Source organism: Perna viridis, chromosome 2 (assembly GCF_037379345.1).
Source record: "Perna viridis isolate PV_CMFRI_1.1 ecotype Kerala chromosome 2, ASM3737934v1, whole genome shotgun sequence".
NCBI classification, from domain to species: domain Eukaryota; kingdom Metazoa; phylum Mollusca; class Bivalvia; order Mytilida; family Mytilidae; genus Perna; species Perna viridis.
In genome coordinates this window covers 67991607-68012200 of record NC_142446.1, presented here as the reverse complement: position 1 = coordinate 68012200, position 20594 = coordinate 67991607, and the positions used below count along the sequence as shown (strand labels likewise).

The window sequence follows — 20594 nt, the reverse complement described above, 5'->3', positions numbered from 1 at the left end:
GTCACTTAGTTTATTTGCTCAATTCAGGTGAAAATCATGTGAAATAATTTTGCCTGTGTAGCACTGACTCTTGCTTTTAAAAATGTTATGTTTAAACCAAAACATAGATCCAAGGCCATCTTCAATTTGAACTCATTTCCTGCAGGACATATGGAAAATAAAAGCATCTGAAAAAAAACAGAACTTATTTAAGCACTTTTATTACTGTAAATATCTACTAAAACATGCTACATCTCAATAACAACATAAGTACCAAACAAAATACAACATAACAATACATTATAAAAGCATGAACAATGTAGGAATAAAAAATAAAAAAATGCATCAATACACCCAAACACATGAGAATTGACTTGTATGCTTCAAATACTGCAAATCTTACAGCGCTACAGTGAAACCTAGCTAAATTTTACCCCATTGGAACTGAAGGATTTGTTTGGTTTAGAAAGGATTTCAGTTTATTAAAGTTAAAAAAAATATTGAATCTGAAATGAAAGGAATTCAGATGAAATCTGATTCTGACAGGTTTCTACTTTATTTGAGGTTTGGTTTAGACAGGTTTTACTATACTTAAAAAAAATTAATTGCAATCAATTGAAGAAAATTGTTGGTTTTCCTTCTCTGTTATCACCAGCTATTGGAAGTTCAACTAACCTTCCATTTAATAATAGAAATAATCAAAATCCTGAAGGTGTTTTTATTACTAATCAATAAGGAAAGAGGTATAAAAGAATTTGTAATTTGTTTATTCACCTTGATCTCGGACACGACATTTGACAGGATGATGAAAGATCTTCTGATTCCAACAAAGAAATGGATCCTTTCATTATGTAAAGCTTAACTTCCAAAGAGATTCATTTATACAAAAATACAGATAGTAAATACATTTAGGCTTGTTTTATTTTATGGGGGCAGCTATTTCAAGGTATAGCAAAAGCTCTGTTTATTCATTTTTTTTACAGCAATATTAAGTTATAGCAAAAGCTGTCCTTAAAACAAAGTATTCATTGTTTAACTATGTAAAATATTGAACTTCCCTAATGCAGCAAAATAAAAATAAATCTCAATTAGCTTTGGAAAAAATCAGCTGTGCTAAAAAGCACATGTACTGCCTACCCTCTTGTTTTTGGTGTTAAATTTTGAAAACTCTGAAAAAAAAAACCAAAAACAAAGCAAAACAAAACAAAATTAAATGAAATATATTAAAATCAAAGGGGAGCTTCTATATCCATGAAGAAAAAAATGTTTTTATCAAATTAATCAAAGTGGTAGTTATATATTGTTAAATATGTTGATAGATATACAGACAGACATTCTCCTGTACCTTAATGACTCACTCTGAAGACAGGCTTATAAACAATGGCACAATAAAGGCACACAATAATTCAAATATGTTCAGCACTTTTGAGGTATAAAAATCAACACAACAGGTTAAATGATATGTCATAATTATAAATGCTTATTTGGAGATTCAAACACAAGTATATTAAAGCTTAATATTATGGCAACATAAATGGATGATATTAAAGGGGAAAAACTCTGTAAGGATCTGGACAAGATGATAAAGGGGAAAAACTCTGTAAGGATCTCAACAAGATGGTCAAGGGAGACAACAATGAAATGCCTAGTCATATTAATCATTCCTGGAGATAAATCAGTACTTTCATGTTCTTTACTGACTTCTTGAGTATCAATGTATGACATTTCAAAATACATGTATATTGAACCACTCATACTGTGAAAGTTCTTATATTCATGAATATCAATTTTCATGGTCTGCTGAAATTTCGTTGGTTTTTAAATTTGCAAATTTCATAAGAACATAAATCGGTGAATTTGAATTCTTGGTGATTCCTAACTACAAAAACCACGAAAATTGACACCTCATAAGCTTAATTTCCTTTACAGTTTCAACATTAAAAACACATGCAGCACAAGTTGTCCTACAGTTGTGCAATGTAAATCTACATGTAAATAAATACATTGTATGAGCAATAAGGGCTGGGCAAACAATGCTATACTTAGATGTAATGTTATCCAATTATTACTAATACAAACAGACGTGAATTTTTAAATTAACACATTAATGCTACATTTTATTGGTATTTAATCTATGATTAGTGAAAGTTATGTCAGCATTATCTCCACTCCAATAAATCTTAACTGTATCCCAATTATATATGTTACACAAACGATCTTACACAATATGTCAAAAGTTATTTTAATATAGGGTAACAAAAATGACATCCCTTCTTCTGGAGCTTATAGAGTCTATAGTAAAATGAAAGGGGGACAATTCAAAATTATAATTAAAGCTGAAGACTACTTAAATCTGCCACTCTACTTGTAAAATTCAACTCCAAGTAATTCGTAGCTTACTACTCTAATTTGCATTTAAAACTATTAAGTTTACAGATAATTTGTATGCAAGATTGAAGAGCATATAATTAGATCATGATGCCTTCCACAACATATTTTAAAAGCTGGGTTTTAAATTCCCTACAAATTCAGCTACACAACAGCTAAAGAAGGGAAACAGTTTAAAGTGTAAGGAAATACGACAACAGTTTTTTATCTTCAGATTTTAAACTACAATAAAAACTGAAGATTTTTTAATTAACCACCTATATCAATGACACCTCTCCCCCACACAATCACCTACATCCCTCCCTCATACAATCACCTACATCCCTCCCTCATACAATCCCAATGACATATACTAATTACTTGTAGTTACAAAATTATCTATAATGCTAACTTAAAATATACATATTAAGGAAAATATTGTACACTTCGTAATGTCATTTGAGAAAATTGAAATAAACCTTAATCAAACAGATTTACTGTAAAACATGAATATTCTGGTCCCCAATTTTGTGTTATCACAAAATATCAATAAATAACATAGCAAAGAAAAATCTGAAGACAATACAAAATAAAAAAGGAGCTTCTTTCTGTTAAGACATTTTACAAAATTAATTAAAATCTTTCCAAGCATTAGTTACTGTAACACATACAGACAAAAATAAATCACAATAATTTAGTAATAAAGCTTGGTAAATCAGTTGAAATACATAATTGCTGAGATTCACATAAAAAAAAGGAATTTAAATAAAAAAGTATCAATTTTCAAATGTAGTACACGTATAAATAAAAAAAATATTAATTCTGAAAATTTCAGGCTTTAAATACCTTGTAAGTTACATTTGTACAGTGAAACCCCAAAACTCCAAACCCCAATCAGACTGAGGCTGATATGAATAAATTTAGAGGATATCTGTTTCAGACAGGTTTCCCTGTACACAAAGACATCATATTGCATAGGCATTAGCTCTCCTGAATTCTCAAGGAAACTCCTGAAATTTCATATATACATTCTTATGGTTAGCTAATGTCTCCTGAGCTGGATACACAAAATCTGACTAGACTATAAATTTAACCTATGACCTTTGAATAACTGAGGGTCCAATTTCGGTCAGACAGGAAGTGATTTGCAAAGCAAGCACTAACTGGAACTACTCAGCCTTTCTCATAAAGTGCAGCAGAAATGGCTAAGTAGTTACAATGGTGCAAAAATATAGAATGATTTGGCCCAAAGGGTAACGTCCAACTTAATAACTATTGATAACATCACTATAGTGTATGACTTCATTCCCTTACAGGTCACACCTGCCTCATAATGTACCACTAGAATTTGGTTGCATATTAGTGTAGAATTTTTAAAATAATAATTCCACTGAAATGCACTGCAAATAAATAATGATATGGCAGACAGAAAGCTCTGTCAAAAAAAAAATACCTTCAATTTTTCCTGATAAATCTCCCGTAGTAATTCAATGCTGACAAGTCACACATAAAAGTAATAAAACAACAAAAAGACTTATTTATGACCAGGATCACCTTACTATGGACAATGAAATCTCTGGTGGGGATAAACTAGTTTCATAAGACCTTAACCATTCCCTTAAAGAAGGTTAAAAACAAACACAAAATAAAATTCACTCAATAATACACCCAATTCTCTGAATGAAATACCTCAACATACTGGTACACGATATAAACAAAAAGATATATCTATCTGAAGAATGCTGGTAGTTAATGAAAGACTCTTACTTACTTATATACAAATGCCTTTTTAAAAAAAGCCATTCATATATTAACAAAGAATTATGACTAGATGCTTTGTTTGATATTATAAATAAACATAATTTAGAGGTTAAAACAGTTATTTTTTGATTATTTTGAAGCCTTGTTCAACTGCAAAAATAAAAATTTGCAAAACGTACCATATATTTTTGTACATTCAAACAGGGATTTCTCCAGAAAGATGGAGAACAAACAAAAAGGTCATCTTTGAACAATACACTGTGAAATATCAAATTGCATCAAAACAACTTTGCATGAAGAATAATATACAACTGTGATACATGTACATCTATTATTCCTTTTTTGGTGTTTCAATCCAATAAATTGCAATACGGTAAACAAATCTATTTTCGCAAAAATTAATTTCACAATTGAGAATGTTGATCTGTTTTTGAAACTTACACATTCTCAAAGATTTATTCTATGACAAAGAAACTTATTTGAGGCAATTATTTAAAAAAAAGCATTTTTTGAGTTATTGTAAGCTGTCTTGACAGAAGGATGGATGGATAAACATCAAAACAATACAGTACAAAAACAGAGATACTGTGACTGATCACCGACATGGTGTACCACTTAAAGAGTTGCAGTAATTATCTTTTTTAGTCTTTGAAGATATATCCATATTTTTTCGGCACTTAAAATGCTTACCACTCACAATACAAATGAAAGTAAGAAATAATCTCTTATAGAAAAAAAATATATATTGAGAACCACCGTAAAAAGTGGTATACCACTAGGTTGGTGTTCAATCATATTATGCCTCTATCTGTACTGTACATCACTAGGTAGGTGTTCAGTCACGTTAATGCCTCTATCTGTACTGTACATCAATCAGAAACTGAGTTTTACCTACATTTCCTGTCATCTCTTAAAATTATTTAGCCAACTCTGATGTGCAAAATCATTTCCAAACACAAGCTACATGTAGCCAACATTCAAAATATGAAAAAAAATTAAACTCATGTAGCCAACATTCAAAACATGAAAAAAAATTAAACTCCTTACTGAATATGTTTTGTGCATTTCTACAGTGTAAATTGATGGAAAGCCCTAAAAATGTTCATAAAATTTTTTTATGCATTCCAGGTATCTCCAATATTGCAAATTAAAATCTATATGTAGTTCAATGTAAAACATAAAACAAAACAATTTTAATGACAGCTTTGTATACTGAATTTTAAAGTTTATAGAACACAATGCTTAGAAAAAAAGAGTTTCATATCAATTTGATCACCTCATCTCTCAATAATAATGCTTTAAATTCAAATGACCCCCCTCCCATTAAAAAAAGTCAATATACTAATACTGGTATACTGTAGTATATGAAGGAGGTAGACCTAGGGTAAGGGGCATAACTCTTGAAATCAGTGATACATTTGTAACATATTAGTTTCACTAAAGCCTTTCAAGCTTTAAATTGAAACAGAATGAAATCAGTCCAAATTACTTTGATGCTTGCATGAGATTGAAGTAAAATGCTGAATACAAATGTTCAATGATTTGTAGGGGCTGTGTCCCTTACCCTAGGTCTACCTCCTTAATGCTTTAACAAAGAAATGAACTAACAACAAAAGTGAGATTCATGCGAAATAGTTCTTGCCCTAAGATTTTCCCTTCTCTGCTATTGTTCTCAAATGTTTCCTCTTCATACCAATACATTTTGTATATAAGATGGAGCACCTGATAAATCATATCTTTCATAGCCTTCACAATTCAATGTTGGTTTCCATTTCAAAGTCGTCAATTTCTGGAGGTGGAGAAACTTTCTTCCTTTCTAAGAACATGATAATCAATAAAGTTACACAACCAAACAGGGCAACAGAGCCATTAATTCTGAAGACATTTTCCCAAGAATCTGTCAAGTCTTTGATCAAACCTAAAAAAAATAAAATTTAAAAAATAATTACTGTAATCATGGTAGAACTATTTTATATAAGTCATTCCACATGCTGACATGTCATAAATGTAAAAGTTTTCTCCTAAAACTGTTTTGTTTTTGAAATTTAAGACAGGTTTCTGATTAAATGTATGTAGATCCTCTGTCAAAACGTATGTCTCAAAATCTTTGTTGGAAGTGACATATACTGTTAGGAAGTGATTGTTAGAATTTTTAACGCTCCCACACATCATGTGTTAAAGGAAGTCTTGTGAAAGTCGTGTTGGTTGAGACATCGGGGATAAAACAATAACATAACAGTTCATTATTAAGGCAAAAAAAAATAACGTATGTTTCCTGCTACCCTACCTAGCCCAAACATTTTATGGCCATTTTGGCATAAGCACTATTAAAGTCTAGATTGTTTCCTCTTAAACTCAATGTAAAATGTTTTGAAAAAAAAAAAAAAAAAAATTCCATACCTACCTACCATGTTTTTTCTTGCTGGTAGCAGGAAAGAAGACTACAATATTTTGTTGGCCTAATAAATTTAAGTGTTATTTAAATACAAGTAGCTCCATCCCTCATAGGCAAAGCCTAAAATCAAAACGATATTGAATTTAAAACATGTAAAACCAGGTACACCTGAAGGAGTTTTATTGATCTGACTGCTGCATAAAAAAACCCTACTTTTTGTGCTTGAATTTCTCATCATAATATACCTGATTCAACTGGATTTATCAGCAGTGACACAGATGCTGAAAATGTGATGAATCCAAATGCATGAGCAAATGCTTCTAGTCCCAAACTGTTAACAAGCGTACTGAATAAAACACCATTATATCCTCCGGTGAAGAAACCGTAGATTCCACAAAAAATTCCAAGATGAAGGTATGCTCTCATGTCTGGAGTAAAAACGATTCCTAGGCCCATCAACAATGAAGCCATAAGGAAAGAAACTTTTCGGTATTTGTGAAACATGTATGTGAACCAACCAAAAAATAGTCGTCCAAATAGTTCAGATATGCTTATTATTGAAATGATCACGGCACCTTGCCGATCTGTTCCACCAATTTCTTCCGCAAATGGAGGTAAAACATTGAACAGACTAAGATATCCTAATGACTCACAGAATATAAACACAAGATATAGAAGAAAAATGGGATTTCTAAATAAGGTCCAATCAATTTTACAGCATTGCATGTTTAGTTGTGCACTATTATTCACAACTTTCGAAGCATCTGACTTTCTAGCCGAAGAATCAAGCCGATCAATGTCCTGTAGTATACTTTGCATTGATATTCCAGCAATGACACCTAAACTAGCACAAAGTGACGGGTCATAGGACTTAAGACTGACAACCGAAGCTGTCAGGTGTTTTTGCTTATCTTTTCTTAGCCACATATTCCTGAGCAGAAATTCTCTCTCGGCTTTATAGCTATTCATACTTTTACTATCATCCTGGTTTCTGGATTCCTCTTCAATTCTATATTTGCTATTCGATAAAACAGCTTTGAGACTACTACTCCCTGCGGAATATTGCCGACGTTTACCTTTTGGATGTTTAGGTATTGTCTGTTTTTGATTTTCATTAGAATGTTTCAGCAGTCTATTTGTGTCAGAATCATTACCTTTTTCTTGCTCACTGGTAATTTCATTGTCATCAATAACAATTGAATTTATTTCTTCAATACCTTGGCTGGCAGTAGAATTTTCCTTCAAGTCTGTATCATTACTTTTACCTTTGGATTCATTGCTGATGCTACCATCATGTTCAGTTTGAGATTCATTGACTGACAATTCACAGTTTAATTTGGTTGAGGAGTCTTTCAATATTGAATCAACAGACGACAGACCTAAGCTCTGTTTACGACTCCCGTCACCTAATGATGCCACACCTATACTTTGTATATCTTCAGAATAACCTGATTTTGCCAATCCTTCAATATTGGAACACACAGAAGGGTCAAAAGATTTTAGACTAATTACTGAGGCATTCATCAGAGAATTGTCATACTTGAATGAATCTCCTAATTCATTATTCTGCCGCTCATCGGAGCATACAGACTTAGCAAGGTTTTCAGGATTGGAACAAACTGATGGGTCGAAAGATTTCAGACTAATAATGGATGCTGTCAATTGTTTTTCTCCCTTCAAACAGATTTCAACACTTTGTTGGTCTTCAGAGCACACTGATCTGGCCATACTTTCAGGATAAGTACACACAGAAGGGTTAAAAGATTTCAGGCTAACAACTGAAGCATTGGCCATTTTCCCTCCATGTTTCATCCTTCTTTGAGCATTACGCAGAAGGTAATCACCCTCAGAAATAAAACTGTTCTGACTTCTAGCATCAACAGAATTACAACTCTTATCATCACACTGAATAAGATCGCTAGCGTCAAGTAATATCATACTCTGCTGATCCACGGAGAGCTGAGACCTGGTACCAACTTTGTGTTTCCTTGACCTTTTTTTGATTGGATAATTCTCATGTGGTCTCAATAGGCAAGCAAACACACAGATGTTGTATAAAATCCCGCCAAATATCATCATACAATCTTGTAAGGTCATAATGTCCATAAGATAACGCATTAGAATTGGGAGTACCACCGCACCGAGACATCCTCCTGCAGTAACAAACCCGTTAGCTAATGCTCGTCTTTTGTGGAAGTAATGAACAAAGCTTAAGATACTTGGTCCAAATGCAAGACCATATCCTATTCCTAGAAAAAAAAAACAATAAAATTAATTTCCTATATATTCATTTGCTACATCCTATGTATTTCCTTCAAAGAATGAACATCTTCACAAAGAAACTGTTACTTACATGTAGATGGAGCTGGTTTTTGTCTCCTGGAATTCCTAAATATTAAGGTGTAGTTATTTCTGTAATACCTGTCTAAACCAAACCACTTTTTGACTTTTAAAATTAGTTCAGTTTAGACAGGTGTTTGGTTTATCAAGGTTCAAAATACATTTAAATTGATATAAAGGGACTTAAAAAAGTGTCTGGTTTAGACAGGTGTTTGGGTTATTCTGGGTTTGGTTCAGACATGTGTTTAGATTATTCTGGGCTTGGTTTAGACAGATGTTTAGATTATTCAAGGCTTGGCTTAGACAGGTTTTGGATTATTCTGGGCTTGGTTTAGACAGGTTTCACCTGTATAAGTCTGTTTTGAACTTGCCAATAATTTGTTACCAGTAGCACAATTTACTAAAGTTCAAATTAAGGGTGGTCCTAGATCCTGAACCCTCAGTTTCTGTTCTAAAAATCATTAACATAGATCTTGAACAATCGACCCTTCTAAATGAGACTTCTTTGTGGACCTTTGATTTTCCTCAAGTAGACCTTTGATTTGAAACATGGAAAAATCCAGGTCCTTCTACATTTGAAAGTAACGTTACTTTAATCCCCTGTTTTTAAAGCAATTAAATGTTCCTGTTTGTCCTAACTTTAACATTAGTAGGTAATGTCCAGAAGCCATTATCATAGTGAAGTAAACTTCAAATATTTTCTGTCTAGATTTTTATCTTTTAAAAATATTGTAAGAGTCTTTCATAAACTGCAAGCATAGTGTAATACAGCTTTTCAGTACAATATGGTAGAGTATAATATTTTCTAAATTGTAAAGGCAATCAATCAAATTCATGTAGGCAACATTAATCCTAATTACAAAATAAAACAGAAAAACTGTATCATAACCTAACTAACGTACTACTAAAGACATAAAATATGTAAGCTTATAGCTTACAGTTGCCAAATACAGTCGAACCTCGATGTATCGAACTCGGATTAGTCGAAATCTTGGAAAACTCGAACTACTTACAAAGTCCCAACAAAACTCCCCTTACTCCAATACAATTTTACCTCGGATGACTCGAACTTGGATGAATCGAATCCTCGGATAACTCGAGGTAATCAATCAGTCCCCTCGATAGGACTAAGAGGTTAATTCACCCTGATGTCTCGAAGTCAAGTAATTAGTCGGAAAACTGATTGTTTTATTACAAACCATAATCGAAAAGTGTTTTCACAACAATTAGTGTGGCTATTAGAATTAATTTGTTGATACTATGTATGGTTTGATTTGTTTATTTAATTAATTTGAAATTGCGCGTGTTGTTAAAAGAAACGAATTTTATTAATAACACGTGGGAATGTACACTAACAGTGATATCGGATATTTTGATATTTTGAATTTTTTTTTAAATACAGATGAATTGTAGGGGTGTCTGACTATTTAATGAAACATCAAATAGACGATAGTAAAAGTATTTCCAGGACTCCATTCGTTTCACTAGTGAATCTGAAATTTTATCGTAATATTGTAGAGCACACGGTTTGACGATACTCCTGATTGTGAATCAAACGAAGCAGCATGTTATGAACTATGATGTTTTTGATATAGAAAAAAAATAAAAAGGAAATTTCACTACAACACTCGCTGCCATTCAGTATTTCAAACATTATATAAATACAAAAAAATATATTCCAATATGAAACGCATGACATTACGAATATCGTGTAAAGTGAAGCACTTGTACATGTACAAGCATAACAAATGATGTAAATACAGAAACAATCATGGACCAAACTACTGGTATTTCCGGTTTATTCTCGACCTCGGATTACTCGAACCTCGGATAACTCGAACATTTTTGCATGGTCCTTTAGACTTCGAGTTAACGAGGTTCGACTGTACCTATAAATAGTACTATTACCCAATGCATGATAATTTCACAGTACTCAATTAATACCTGTAAGGCATCCATAAGTCAGATAAAAATAGCCTATAGACGGTGCAAAGGCAGTGAGCAGAAAACCAGTTCCAGAGAGGACACCACCAACCAGTATAACAGCTCTGTTTGTAAACCGAAAACTCAAGGCACTGGCTATTGGACCTGAAAAGCCATACAATTGAAAGTAATATGATTTTTGACTGTTAATACATATGCAAGTGATATGATTTTTGACTGTTAATACATATGTAAGTAATATGATTTATGACTATAAATACATATGTAAGTAATATGATAGTAATATGAATTTTGACTGTGATACATACATATGTAAGTAATGAGTTTTGACTGTGATACATACATATGTCAGTAATATGAGTTTTGACTGTGATACATACATATGTAAGTGATATGATTTTTGACTGTTGATACATAGGTAAGTAATATGTTTTTAGACTTTGTGAATGACAGAGGGAACTATTTGTACTCAAATAATATTTGAATTCTGATAACGCACCACAATGTTGTAATATTGCTGATGTCTCCACTACTCAGTTTCCCATCAGTCACTGGCCTGTCAAATCAATCTTAGGCCAAAAAAAAATATGTCTGTTTCGGGTTACATTCCTCCCAAAAATAGGGCAGGTCGGTAGGCATTTTCATTTTTTTTTTTCATTTTATTTTTCTCGACTAAAATTGAGCCTACGTTTGTAAAATAGCATCATGTTTAAGTCATGAAAGTGTATGGTTTTAAGTAGAAAGTTTAATTTTTAACATACACACCTATTAATCATGTCTTTTAATACAATACACTTATTTTTTGTACGAATTTTGAACAAAACATAAGTACACTGTATTTCCGCTTGGATTAACATGATATAAATTAGTCTCATACTCAAACACTATTGTGACCTGGTTTTTAATGTACTTTTGGTTTTACCGGAAATGGTCCGTATTATACCGGAAATTACTGATTTTGTCAATATTGGAGAAAAAATGTATTAGGGTCAGTCGGGAAACCCGAAACAGACATTTTTTTTGGGCCATATAAACCGGTGATTGCTTCCATTAAAATCATATAGCTGCTGGTTGGTTAATATAATTCATGGATTGGTTTGTTTTGGGTTTCAATTTTTACACATGTTTACTAAATGACATAATTTTCAACATGGATTTAATTATTTTGCTTTTAATAAGATCTAAATTGTTGAATTAAAATTTTAAATACTGATACAAAGAAATAATTAATATGGAATCATAATAGATTTTTTCCAATTAAACTTATTGTGACTCAATCATCCCTTATTCTGCATAACAATCATTCATTCAATCCATCAAATAGTTGCACAATACTGGGACTGTATTTCTGAATTAACACAATCTTTATGTTTAACATGTAGTCCAAAGCCTGGGGCATATTTATAACTGCCAACTGACCCCTTAATGATCATAATCAGTGAATGCAGATGAAAGAATTTGTACAATTATTGATAAAATTGTCTCTCAATTGACTTTCAATTTATGTTCAACTCCTCATACTTCAAGTAATAAAACAACCTACCTAATCCAAGGTAAAAGAAACCAGTGAGTGACTGTATGGACTGGATCTCTTTACTGCTAACATTGTACTTTCTGGCTAGCTCTACATAGAAAACTCCAAAACATTTCAGTGATCCAAGGACCAGAAAGAGGATCATGGAGGCAGCTGGAATAAAACACATCTACATGAAAGATCTCTATAAACTGGATTTGCTTTGTGCATGTGCTGTTTTTGTTTGTTGATGCAGTATACATAACATGACCTATTATTCATAGAGTAAACCGCCTGACCTACTACTTATAGAGAAAATTCCCCAATCTATTATTCATAGTATAATTTACAGGCCCAATCATTCTTATATAGACATTGCTGGGATGTAAGTAGAATTTTCACATGCCAACCAACATTTTAACCAGCCTCGGTCTTAGGACTACTGGTTAATTACAATTCTGGGACTGGTCCACTGTCTAATCAATCAGAATTTCATTAAGCCATTTTTTAACAGTCATTTTAAAAAATTCTGATTTGAACATTCGCTGAAATATTACAAATGAGGCATTCCCTTCTTATCATAATAACTGTTTATACTGTGTATGTGTACCAAACTGTCATCAATGGATTGTAAATAAAATATGTGAACAGCTTATGATGTAATTCAAATTCTGTTCTATAGATCATCAGAACTTAACCTTATATTAAAATCACATATTCTACAACCAGAGCCCCGTGCGGTTCCGGGTGTCAAAAGAATAGGCCCACAGCTGCGCTAAGCTTGTCGTAAAAGGCAATTAAATAAAGCTTAGAACCCTGGCCAGGGGCTAGAGTGCTCTGCCCACAGAGCAACTGGGTTGTGTGCCCCAGGTGGTGCAATGGGGTAACCCTGGCATGTTTCATGGTGGGGTTGTCAGACCATAATAAGGAAAACCTGACCACAAACCATAGTGGTGCAACATGTTGGGAAAGATGCCATATTCCTCGCACGTTAAAGAACCCTGTTGTGATATTCTCCTGGAGTAGGAACCATAGGGCTCCACCATAGAGGCTAAATTGTCTAACCCTACACACCTCTCCAAATTTCCAGTGGCAATCAAAATTTGACGATCCCATTATCCATGTGTCCCATCCCATTTTCATTTAATCATCATTTCATGTTCATCGCTTGAATATAGCTGAAATATTGCTGCTCGGGCATTAAACAATCAATCAATCAATCTACAACCAGAACACAATACTGTAAACATTCCTAAAATACAGGTGTTTTTTTCTACCAGACCTGGTAAGCTTTCTATAATTAATGATGCAATTTGTAAGACAGAACATTTTTTTGTTGGTCAGGACAGACAGTCAGACACTTTTGGGGACACCACATAAAATTACTCACCAAGGACAATAACCCAAGCATAACCTCTATCAACAGGAAGGTCAGACTCAACATACAAAGGGCTGTCTTCTTTCTTCTCCGATTCATCTTTGTCCTTCATCTAGATTTTTCTCCCACTAATCACTATGCTCTAACCTACAAAATGTAGTCACTAAGAAATTAAAACTTCCAAGTTAATTTTTTTCCAAGTTGTTAGTCTTTAGTTACTCCAATTTAGTATTACAATATCAGGAGCAGAACAAAGGTCAAGGACAAAGCAATTGCATTGTGACACTGACATTTGCCCCATTACCTTAGAAATTCATAGAGTTCCAGTTTGATCATGACTAAGTAAGTTCAAGTTACTGTACATCCAAATCCACTAAAAGATATTGATTAGTTTCTACTACATTTACAAGGACAGTTAACAGACTGATTTATGATACTTTTTAAAAAATCCTTTGGCAATTAAGCTGGCAAGGACAACAACTCAGTAACTGCTCTAGTAGTCCAGCCCTCTACACTGATACTACACTAATTTAAACCTACAATCTACAACAGTTTTGTCCAAAATTGGGAAATCAAGCAGAGAAAACTGAAATTATAAATACATGCAAGAAACATGTACTGCTATGCATACTTTGTTTAAAATGAATATGCAGAGACAGTGCAGTTAAGTACATGTAATGGATATCTTTCTGTTATCAACTGTCAGTATGTTATGTATGCTTTCCCGTCTTAACTTAAAAATGGTACAAAATAATATTCGGTTCTTGAGCTATGAAATGTTACATGTTCCCTCCTGGTACTAATGAAAATTACCAATATGTGGTGATATGATGTGACAACTACATGTATGTACGACAAAAATGATACATTTACACCAAATTTTCTTCTATGAAGGTTTTGATTTTCACATCTTTACTCTAGTAAACATCTCACCTTTAATGTTCAACTGATGTAAATTCATATTTTGTTCATTTTGTATTTTTACAAGAAGTATGATATCCATCATCACTTTTGGCAGTTTACCTGCAAAACAGATATAAATATGAAGATATTAAAGTGCATAGCATTACATAATACATACATGTACATGAATAAATTATATAAATGGATTAGGCTACAGTAAATTAACTTGCTTGTTCTTCTGATTTTTGGAAAACAAATAAAAGAGAACAGGAAATTTCATTATATTCTTTTACCTGAAATTATTTAAAAAGTTAATACAACTGCAGAGGGAATTTAATCATGAACAATTTGGGCAAGTAAGGACACACAACTATAGCTTGATACAGTGCTGAATTTTTTATCCTATTGAATATTTGACACAGGATAAGAACTTTACCAGAACCAAAGTGACCCATTTTTAGCCAAAAGGGTTCCAGAACTTTACAACCCCAAAAATCAATCCAAGCTTTCCTTATGTGGTATGAAACCCTGTGATACAATTTTATAAAGATCTATTTATTCATAGTCAAGATATTGTATAGATATCATGGAAATACTTGTTTCTGGTCCCTTGTTGTCCCCTAATTCCTATTTCTGTGCAATTCCAGAAACAACTGGGGTCAATCTCAGCCTTTCTTTTGTGTTATGGTACCTTGTGGTGTAATTTCATTAATACCAATCTGAGGTACAGTATATTTGTACATGTATGGGACCATTTATTTCTGACGAAAACCTATGAGCTGGGTCATTTCCCTTACTTTTACTTGTCAATTCTATAATTTTTAAATCTGTTCCTCCATAACTGTATTATGCATTACCAATCATTTGAAAGTTTGGTAACAAACAAATCAAAATAGCATGTTTGGCAGATATAAAGATATTTGGCTCCTTTACAAGCTTTTTTTTCTGGAATATGAGTTTACTTCAACTACCATGTTTTCATGACATCACCATATAAAAGTAACAAATCAGAACTCCATTTTATCCTTGTTTTACTATGGACTGGCCCTTTATGTGGCATTATTTTACCCAGGGTGACTATTATGGAGCAAACTTCTAGTGTGACATTGGTAAAAATGAGTAAAACTTATCTTTGATGTCAGTAATAGGACTGGTATATGTCTATGACATTGGTCATCATAATGTTTATCCAAGTTTTACCATGGCTGTGGTCCAAAGACCTTTGAAGCACCTCAAATTAGAATGGAACATTAGTCAGGCCCAAAAAATAATAGTCTTGTTTTCTGCAACCAGCAATTATTTTACTTTTTTAAAACATTTTACATTGAGTTAATGAGGAAAGTCTAGAATTTAACAGTGTTTGAGCCAAAATAGCCATAAAATGTTTATGGTATACACAAAAAAAACTAGGGTAGGTAGGGTAGCAGGAAACAGACATATTATTTTTTTTTTGACTTTGCAAAATTGGACCAAGATTAAACTGTCAGGAATGAACTACAAGTATGTTTCTTAAGGAGTGTTTCAGGTTTCATCTGTCTTATAAATATGTTCCCTTCGTAATCTCCCTTTGTAATGGTTGTATTATCAACTGAATCCACTATATACATGTATATGGCCACAAAGGGATCAATATCTGGTTTGCACATTCATTCAGTAGCTTAAAAATACATGTAGCATCATGGTAACTCTTAAATTTCGTACTGGTATATCATGAGGATTTATTCCATAAATTATTGGAAGGCAATATAAACAGAGCTGTATAAGGGTCTTAAGAATCTTGGAATGAAAAGGGGGTCTGTGGGGTTTATCCCCAGAGGCTCTAAAATTTTTTTATTTTCAAAATATTTCAATGTGATTTTTGCTCATCTCTGAGTGAAAAACAGGCATAATAAGAAGATTAGAGGCTGGTTTCATTATAAAACAGCATAGACCTGTGATTACAGGTCTATTAAAATAGAAGGTACCAGTTGTGAAATACAAATGTACTCTGAACAAGCCAGAATGAAAACTGATTCTGGTTTCAAACAAGGAAAACTGACTTTTTTATTTTTGGAGGAAAAATTTTAAAAAAATTAGTGAAACGACAAAGATTGCGAGCATGATTTTGTGCTTTAAAGTATGAGACTTGACAGGTTTGATATAAATACATATTAATACATGTCATATGACAAAATCATGAGAGGTGACCATGAGTATCTTCGGGAGCATTTCAGGTTTTAGTTGTTTTCATATTATTATATTTTTCGTTCCTGTGCAACGATTTCCAATTTTTTCCCCCTGTGCCATGCACTGTATGGTCTCATAGAATTTGTGTGACACTTGTGCCTAATCTGGCAGCATTTATAATTTTAGCTCGACAGCCAAAGAAATCTAAAAGTAAAAAAAGATGAGATTCATGGACTATAGGGCGATCCAAGCATGATTTAGGTCGTTAGAGGAAAATTACTTTATATTAAATAAATAAGAACTGTCATGCAATAACAATACAAACACAATCCAATAAGTATTACTATTTTACCTGATCTCGTGACCCTTTCCAATATCGTACCTAATTATGAACGATTTTTTTCGGATTTATACTTCGACGCAAGGATAAGTCTAAATACACTCCGAATAAAACTTTTACGACATAATAGTTTAGCTAAAACATTCAAAAATAATTATTAGTGCAACGCACCACTATGTCAAGTAGTACGAAAACAAAAAATAAAATAAAATAAATAAGATTTTTGTTATTTATAACACAATACACTTGAAAAAAAAATATGTTGCAATGGTAATCTAGATTTTTCTAGTGCATTAATTGGAATAAACTGCGATTGAAATTCAATAAATTAAAAACTAATGTAAGACTATTGGATATGATTACCAAATACCAAACAACGAACAATTAAATTTCTACAGGTCACCACACGGTCTTCAATGATGGACAAGAAATATTCCACAAAGCAAGCTGTTAAAGGCCCCCCAAAAAATGAATGAAATGAAACTATTAATGAAATATGAAAATCGACCTAATCTATAGAAAAAAAAAACGTAAAACAAATAACAATTAACATAAAAAATCAAAGACTGAAGTCGCCAATCGTCAAATATTCACTGTCACTGATTTGGGCTTACTTTCAACATTCGAAATGGTACAAATGCGATATGCTCTAAAATCGGGTGACCTCCGCTAAAATCCTGGTTATCTTGATATTATTACATACTCTTTCGTAACCGTTATGACCCGAATGTTTTCAATCATCCGGAACAATATTAAACAACTGGCAAAGGCGATAAATAAATATCGGGGTCATGGTGAAATATATGACCTTAATATAATAAATTGTAACGGACGCCTGTGTTGGAATCGGAAACTGGGTAATATTACATTTATATAAATTCAATGCTTACCGATCATTTTATTTTTTAATATAGTTCCCATTCTAATACAAGCAAAAAACACACAAAGACATCTGTATGATATGTTTTAAAAAGCAATTTTTGGGTCACTTATGATATTGACCAGGGAACCAGTTTAGGAACCAGATTAAGCAACTGGCAATGAATATTCATAAATATCGGGGCGTGCAAATGTTTATGACCTATACAGTCGAACCTTGTTAAGTCGAAGTCGAAGGGACCATGCAAAAATGTTCGAGTTATCCGAGATTTCACTAATCCGAGTTCGACACATCGAGGTTCGACTGTATAGTCTTGTAACGAGCCTCAGTGCCTGAATCGGAAACTGGACAATATTCCAAGCTAACTGATCATTTCACGTAAACTTCTCGTTCTCGTACAAGCAAGAGCACACATGTATGATGCTTACGCGGAACATTTTTATCTCGTATGAAGCTAGAACTATGACGTTATGGCGGTAAACACGACGAGGATCTACAGCATTACATGGCGTATGACTACATATTTATGCAAATCGTATGCGAATATTAACTACTGAAATTACGAGTGCAAGTAGTCGCTAACAATATTAGCGTCCTAAAAACAATGACGTCCATTAGACTACAGGTTCCTGGCATGGGACATGTGCATATAAAGTAGGTGGCAGGGTTAAACATGTTTGTGATCGCTCAAACCTCCCCTAACCTGGGAGAGCGGTGGGAAAATACCCCAAAAATGTGAATAATAAAAATCTGTTGAACTCGGATTTAACTCTTGAGATCGATACATAATATAAACACATTAATAAATAGGACGAAATATAACAAGCTGTATCTACCTCGAGCAAAATAGTACTCGCTTTTTCGGTAAGCTAGTTCAAAATCCCAAATTAATTGATAAGCACACTCTGTTTACATTAACAAAAATATCGTACCTTAGTAAAGAACTTATTTATTCAATTGGTTAATTCAATTGTCTCTGTGTTATCCAACGGAATCTTTTGAAAACATAAAATGTCTAAGTAAAATATGGTCTTCGTGCAAATGCAAAGATAAATAGTAATAGTAAGAAGTATGACGAAACGTAATCGAGTTGATTACTATTTAATTTATTAATAAGAGAGTCAATGTTAGAACAACGATTTAATAATGATACGGTGAAGATAACCCTTACGAATAAGTTTATTCAAATATTTTTTTTCAGACTGAAATGACTCTGTTTCTATTACATGACCATAAAAACTAGGATATGCAATCCCATTTTTTTAATATTAATTTACGACAGGTAGAGCCAAACTTCAGCATCAAATCTTTTGTTGGTAGAAGTTAGTAAAACTCTTAACTAATTTATGGTAACGAAAACCCTTACTCGACAATTTACCTGTAATACAGAGATTTCGTTCATTAAAATCTCAGACTAAATCTTTCATAAGCATAGACCTATAATTTTAAAATCCACATTCTACCAAATGTTTTTGGAAATGCCTAAATAAATTCGAATCCATTGCGATTAAGATTACCTAATATAAGTATATTACCATAGACATGTACCAGTTACAGTTCTGTGGTATTACTTTGAAAAAGACACTACGAGATGATTTTGATTTCAAAATTATAATTTCCCTTTCTTGTGCAGTAATACATCAGCTAGCCGTGCATATGGTGTTTATATTTCGCAGTTCTTAGGTATGTCTGACTTCTTAAGATGCCATCGTTGCCTAAGAGACAGGCTCTAATACGAATTCCTCAAAAAGTTTGATTTCCGATATTCATGTCTTATTGAGAAACAATTTTCTGTTTCTGACAAATTACAAATGATGGATTTTCATAAAATGTCCACAAATTAATTTTCTGTATAGTTTTTACTTGTATATGATTATTATTTCATCTTGAACTTGACATACCTTCTACAAAAAGTTCAACTTTTTTAAACTCGTGATTTATATAATGTTTATTGTATTTAGTTCTTTTTATTTTCACTTATTTATTGTTCATATCTTCTGTATTATTATGACTACTGGTATTTCCGACTTTGACTGGTGGCAATTGGGTGCCGGCCATTTGTGTTAAACTATGTCGGAAATGATGAAGCGTAATGAAACCGGAAGGTCTACAGCGCGCTACATAAAACCTGGTTTAACCAGTCTTTCATTTTGGATTTTGAAATTCCTGTATAAAGTGAGGACCATTGCGGTGGTTTTCCAAATTTCCGGTTTTGCCCTGGTATCGCCATTTGCTTTAGGGATTTTCCTCTTAGACTATTTCTTTTAAATATTGTCTAACCTGGAAGCCCGGGTAATATTTTCGTTCCACAAGTTTCTCTCAAATATAATATATTTTTAGCGGTCCTGGCGTTGCTTATATTGACCAGGGAACCAGATTAGACTACTGCCTAGATCGGGTCTGTTCGGTATTTTTGTTATTACCCTCCATAAAGTGTACAAAGTTTTGGATATTAGCCGAAAAGATCTTATAAATAATAGGAAAGTTAATCAAAGTTAATCTTTAAAGTTTTATGGTCGTCATCATGAACTCGTGGATCGTTATGGTATATCCATCAGCACCATGAAAACTGATTTATTCAACGGATCATAGTTTTCCTTTCCTCGTTTGTCTACCCCAGACTTGACT

The 20594-nt window shown here is 32.8% G+C and overlaps 1 protein-coding gene across 2 annotated transcripts; it reads right to left on the bottom strand.

The window, feature by feature from the left end:
- Positions 1–184: 184 nt before the first annotated feature.
- LOC148626639 (uncharacterized) lies at positions 185–17182 on the bottom strand. 2 transcript variants are annotated; one of them, XM_088570793.1, is made up of 7 exons: positions 17099–17182; positions 14611–14700; positions 13690–13824; positions 12330–12473; positions 10787–10930; positions 6748–8751; positions 185–6025 (listed from the first exon to the last, which is right to left on the bottom strand). In XM_088570793.1, exons 3-7 carry the CDS (start codon positions 13787–13789, stop codon positions 5856–5858), a joined length of 2562 nt encoding a protein of 853 aa, XP_088426919.1. In that variant the 5' UTR covers positions 13790–13824; positions 14611–14700; positions 17099–17182; the 3' UTR covers positions 185–5855. The 2 variants fall into 2 exon arrangements, with proteins under 2 accessions (XP_088426919.1, XP_088426920.1); XM_088570794.1 differs by lacking the exon at positions 17099–17182 and adding an exon at positions 17027–17080.
- Between the last annotated feature and the right edge of the window lie 3412 nt (positions 17183–20594).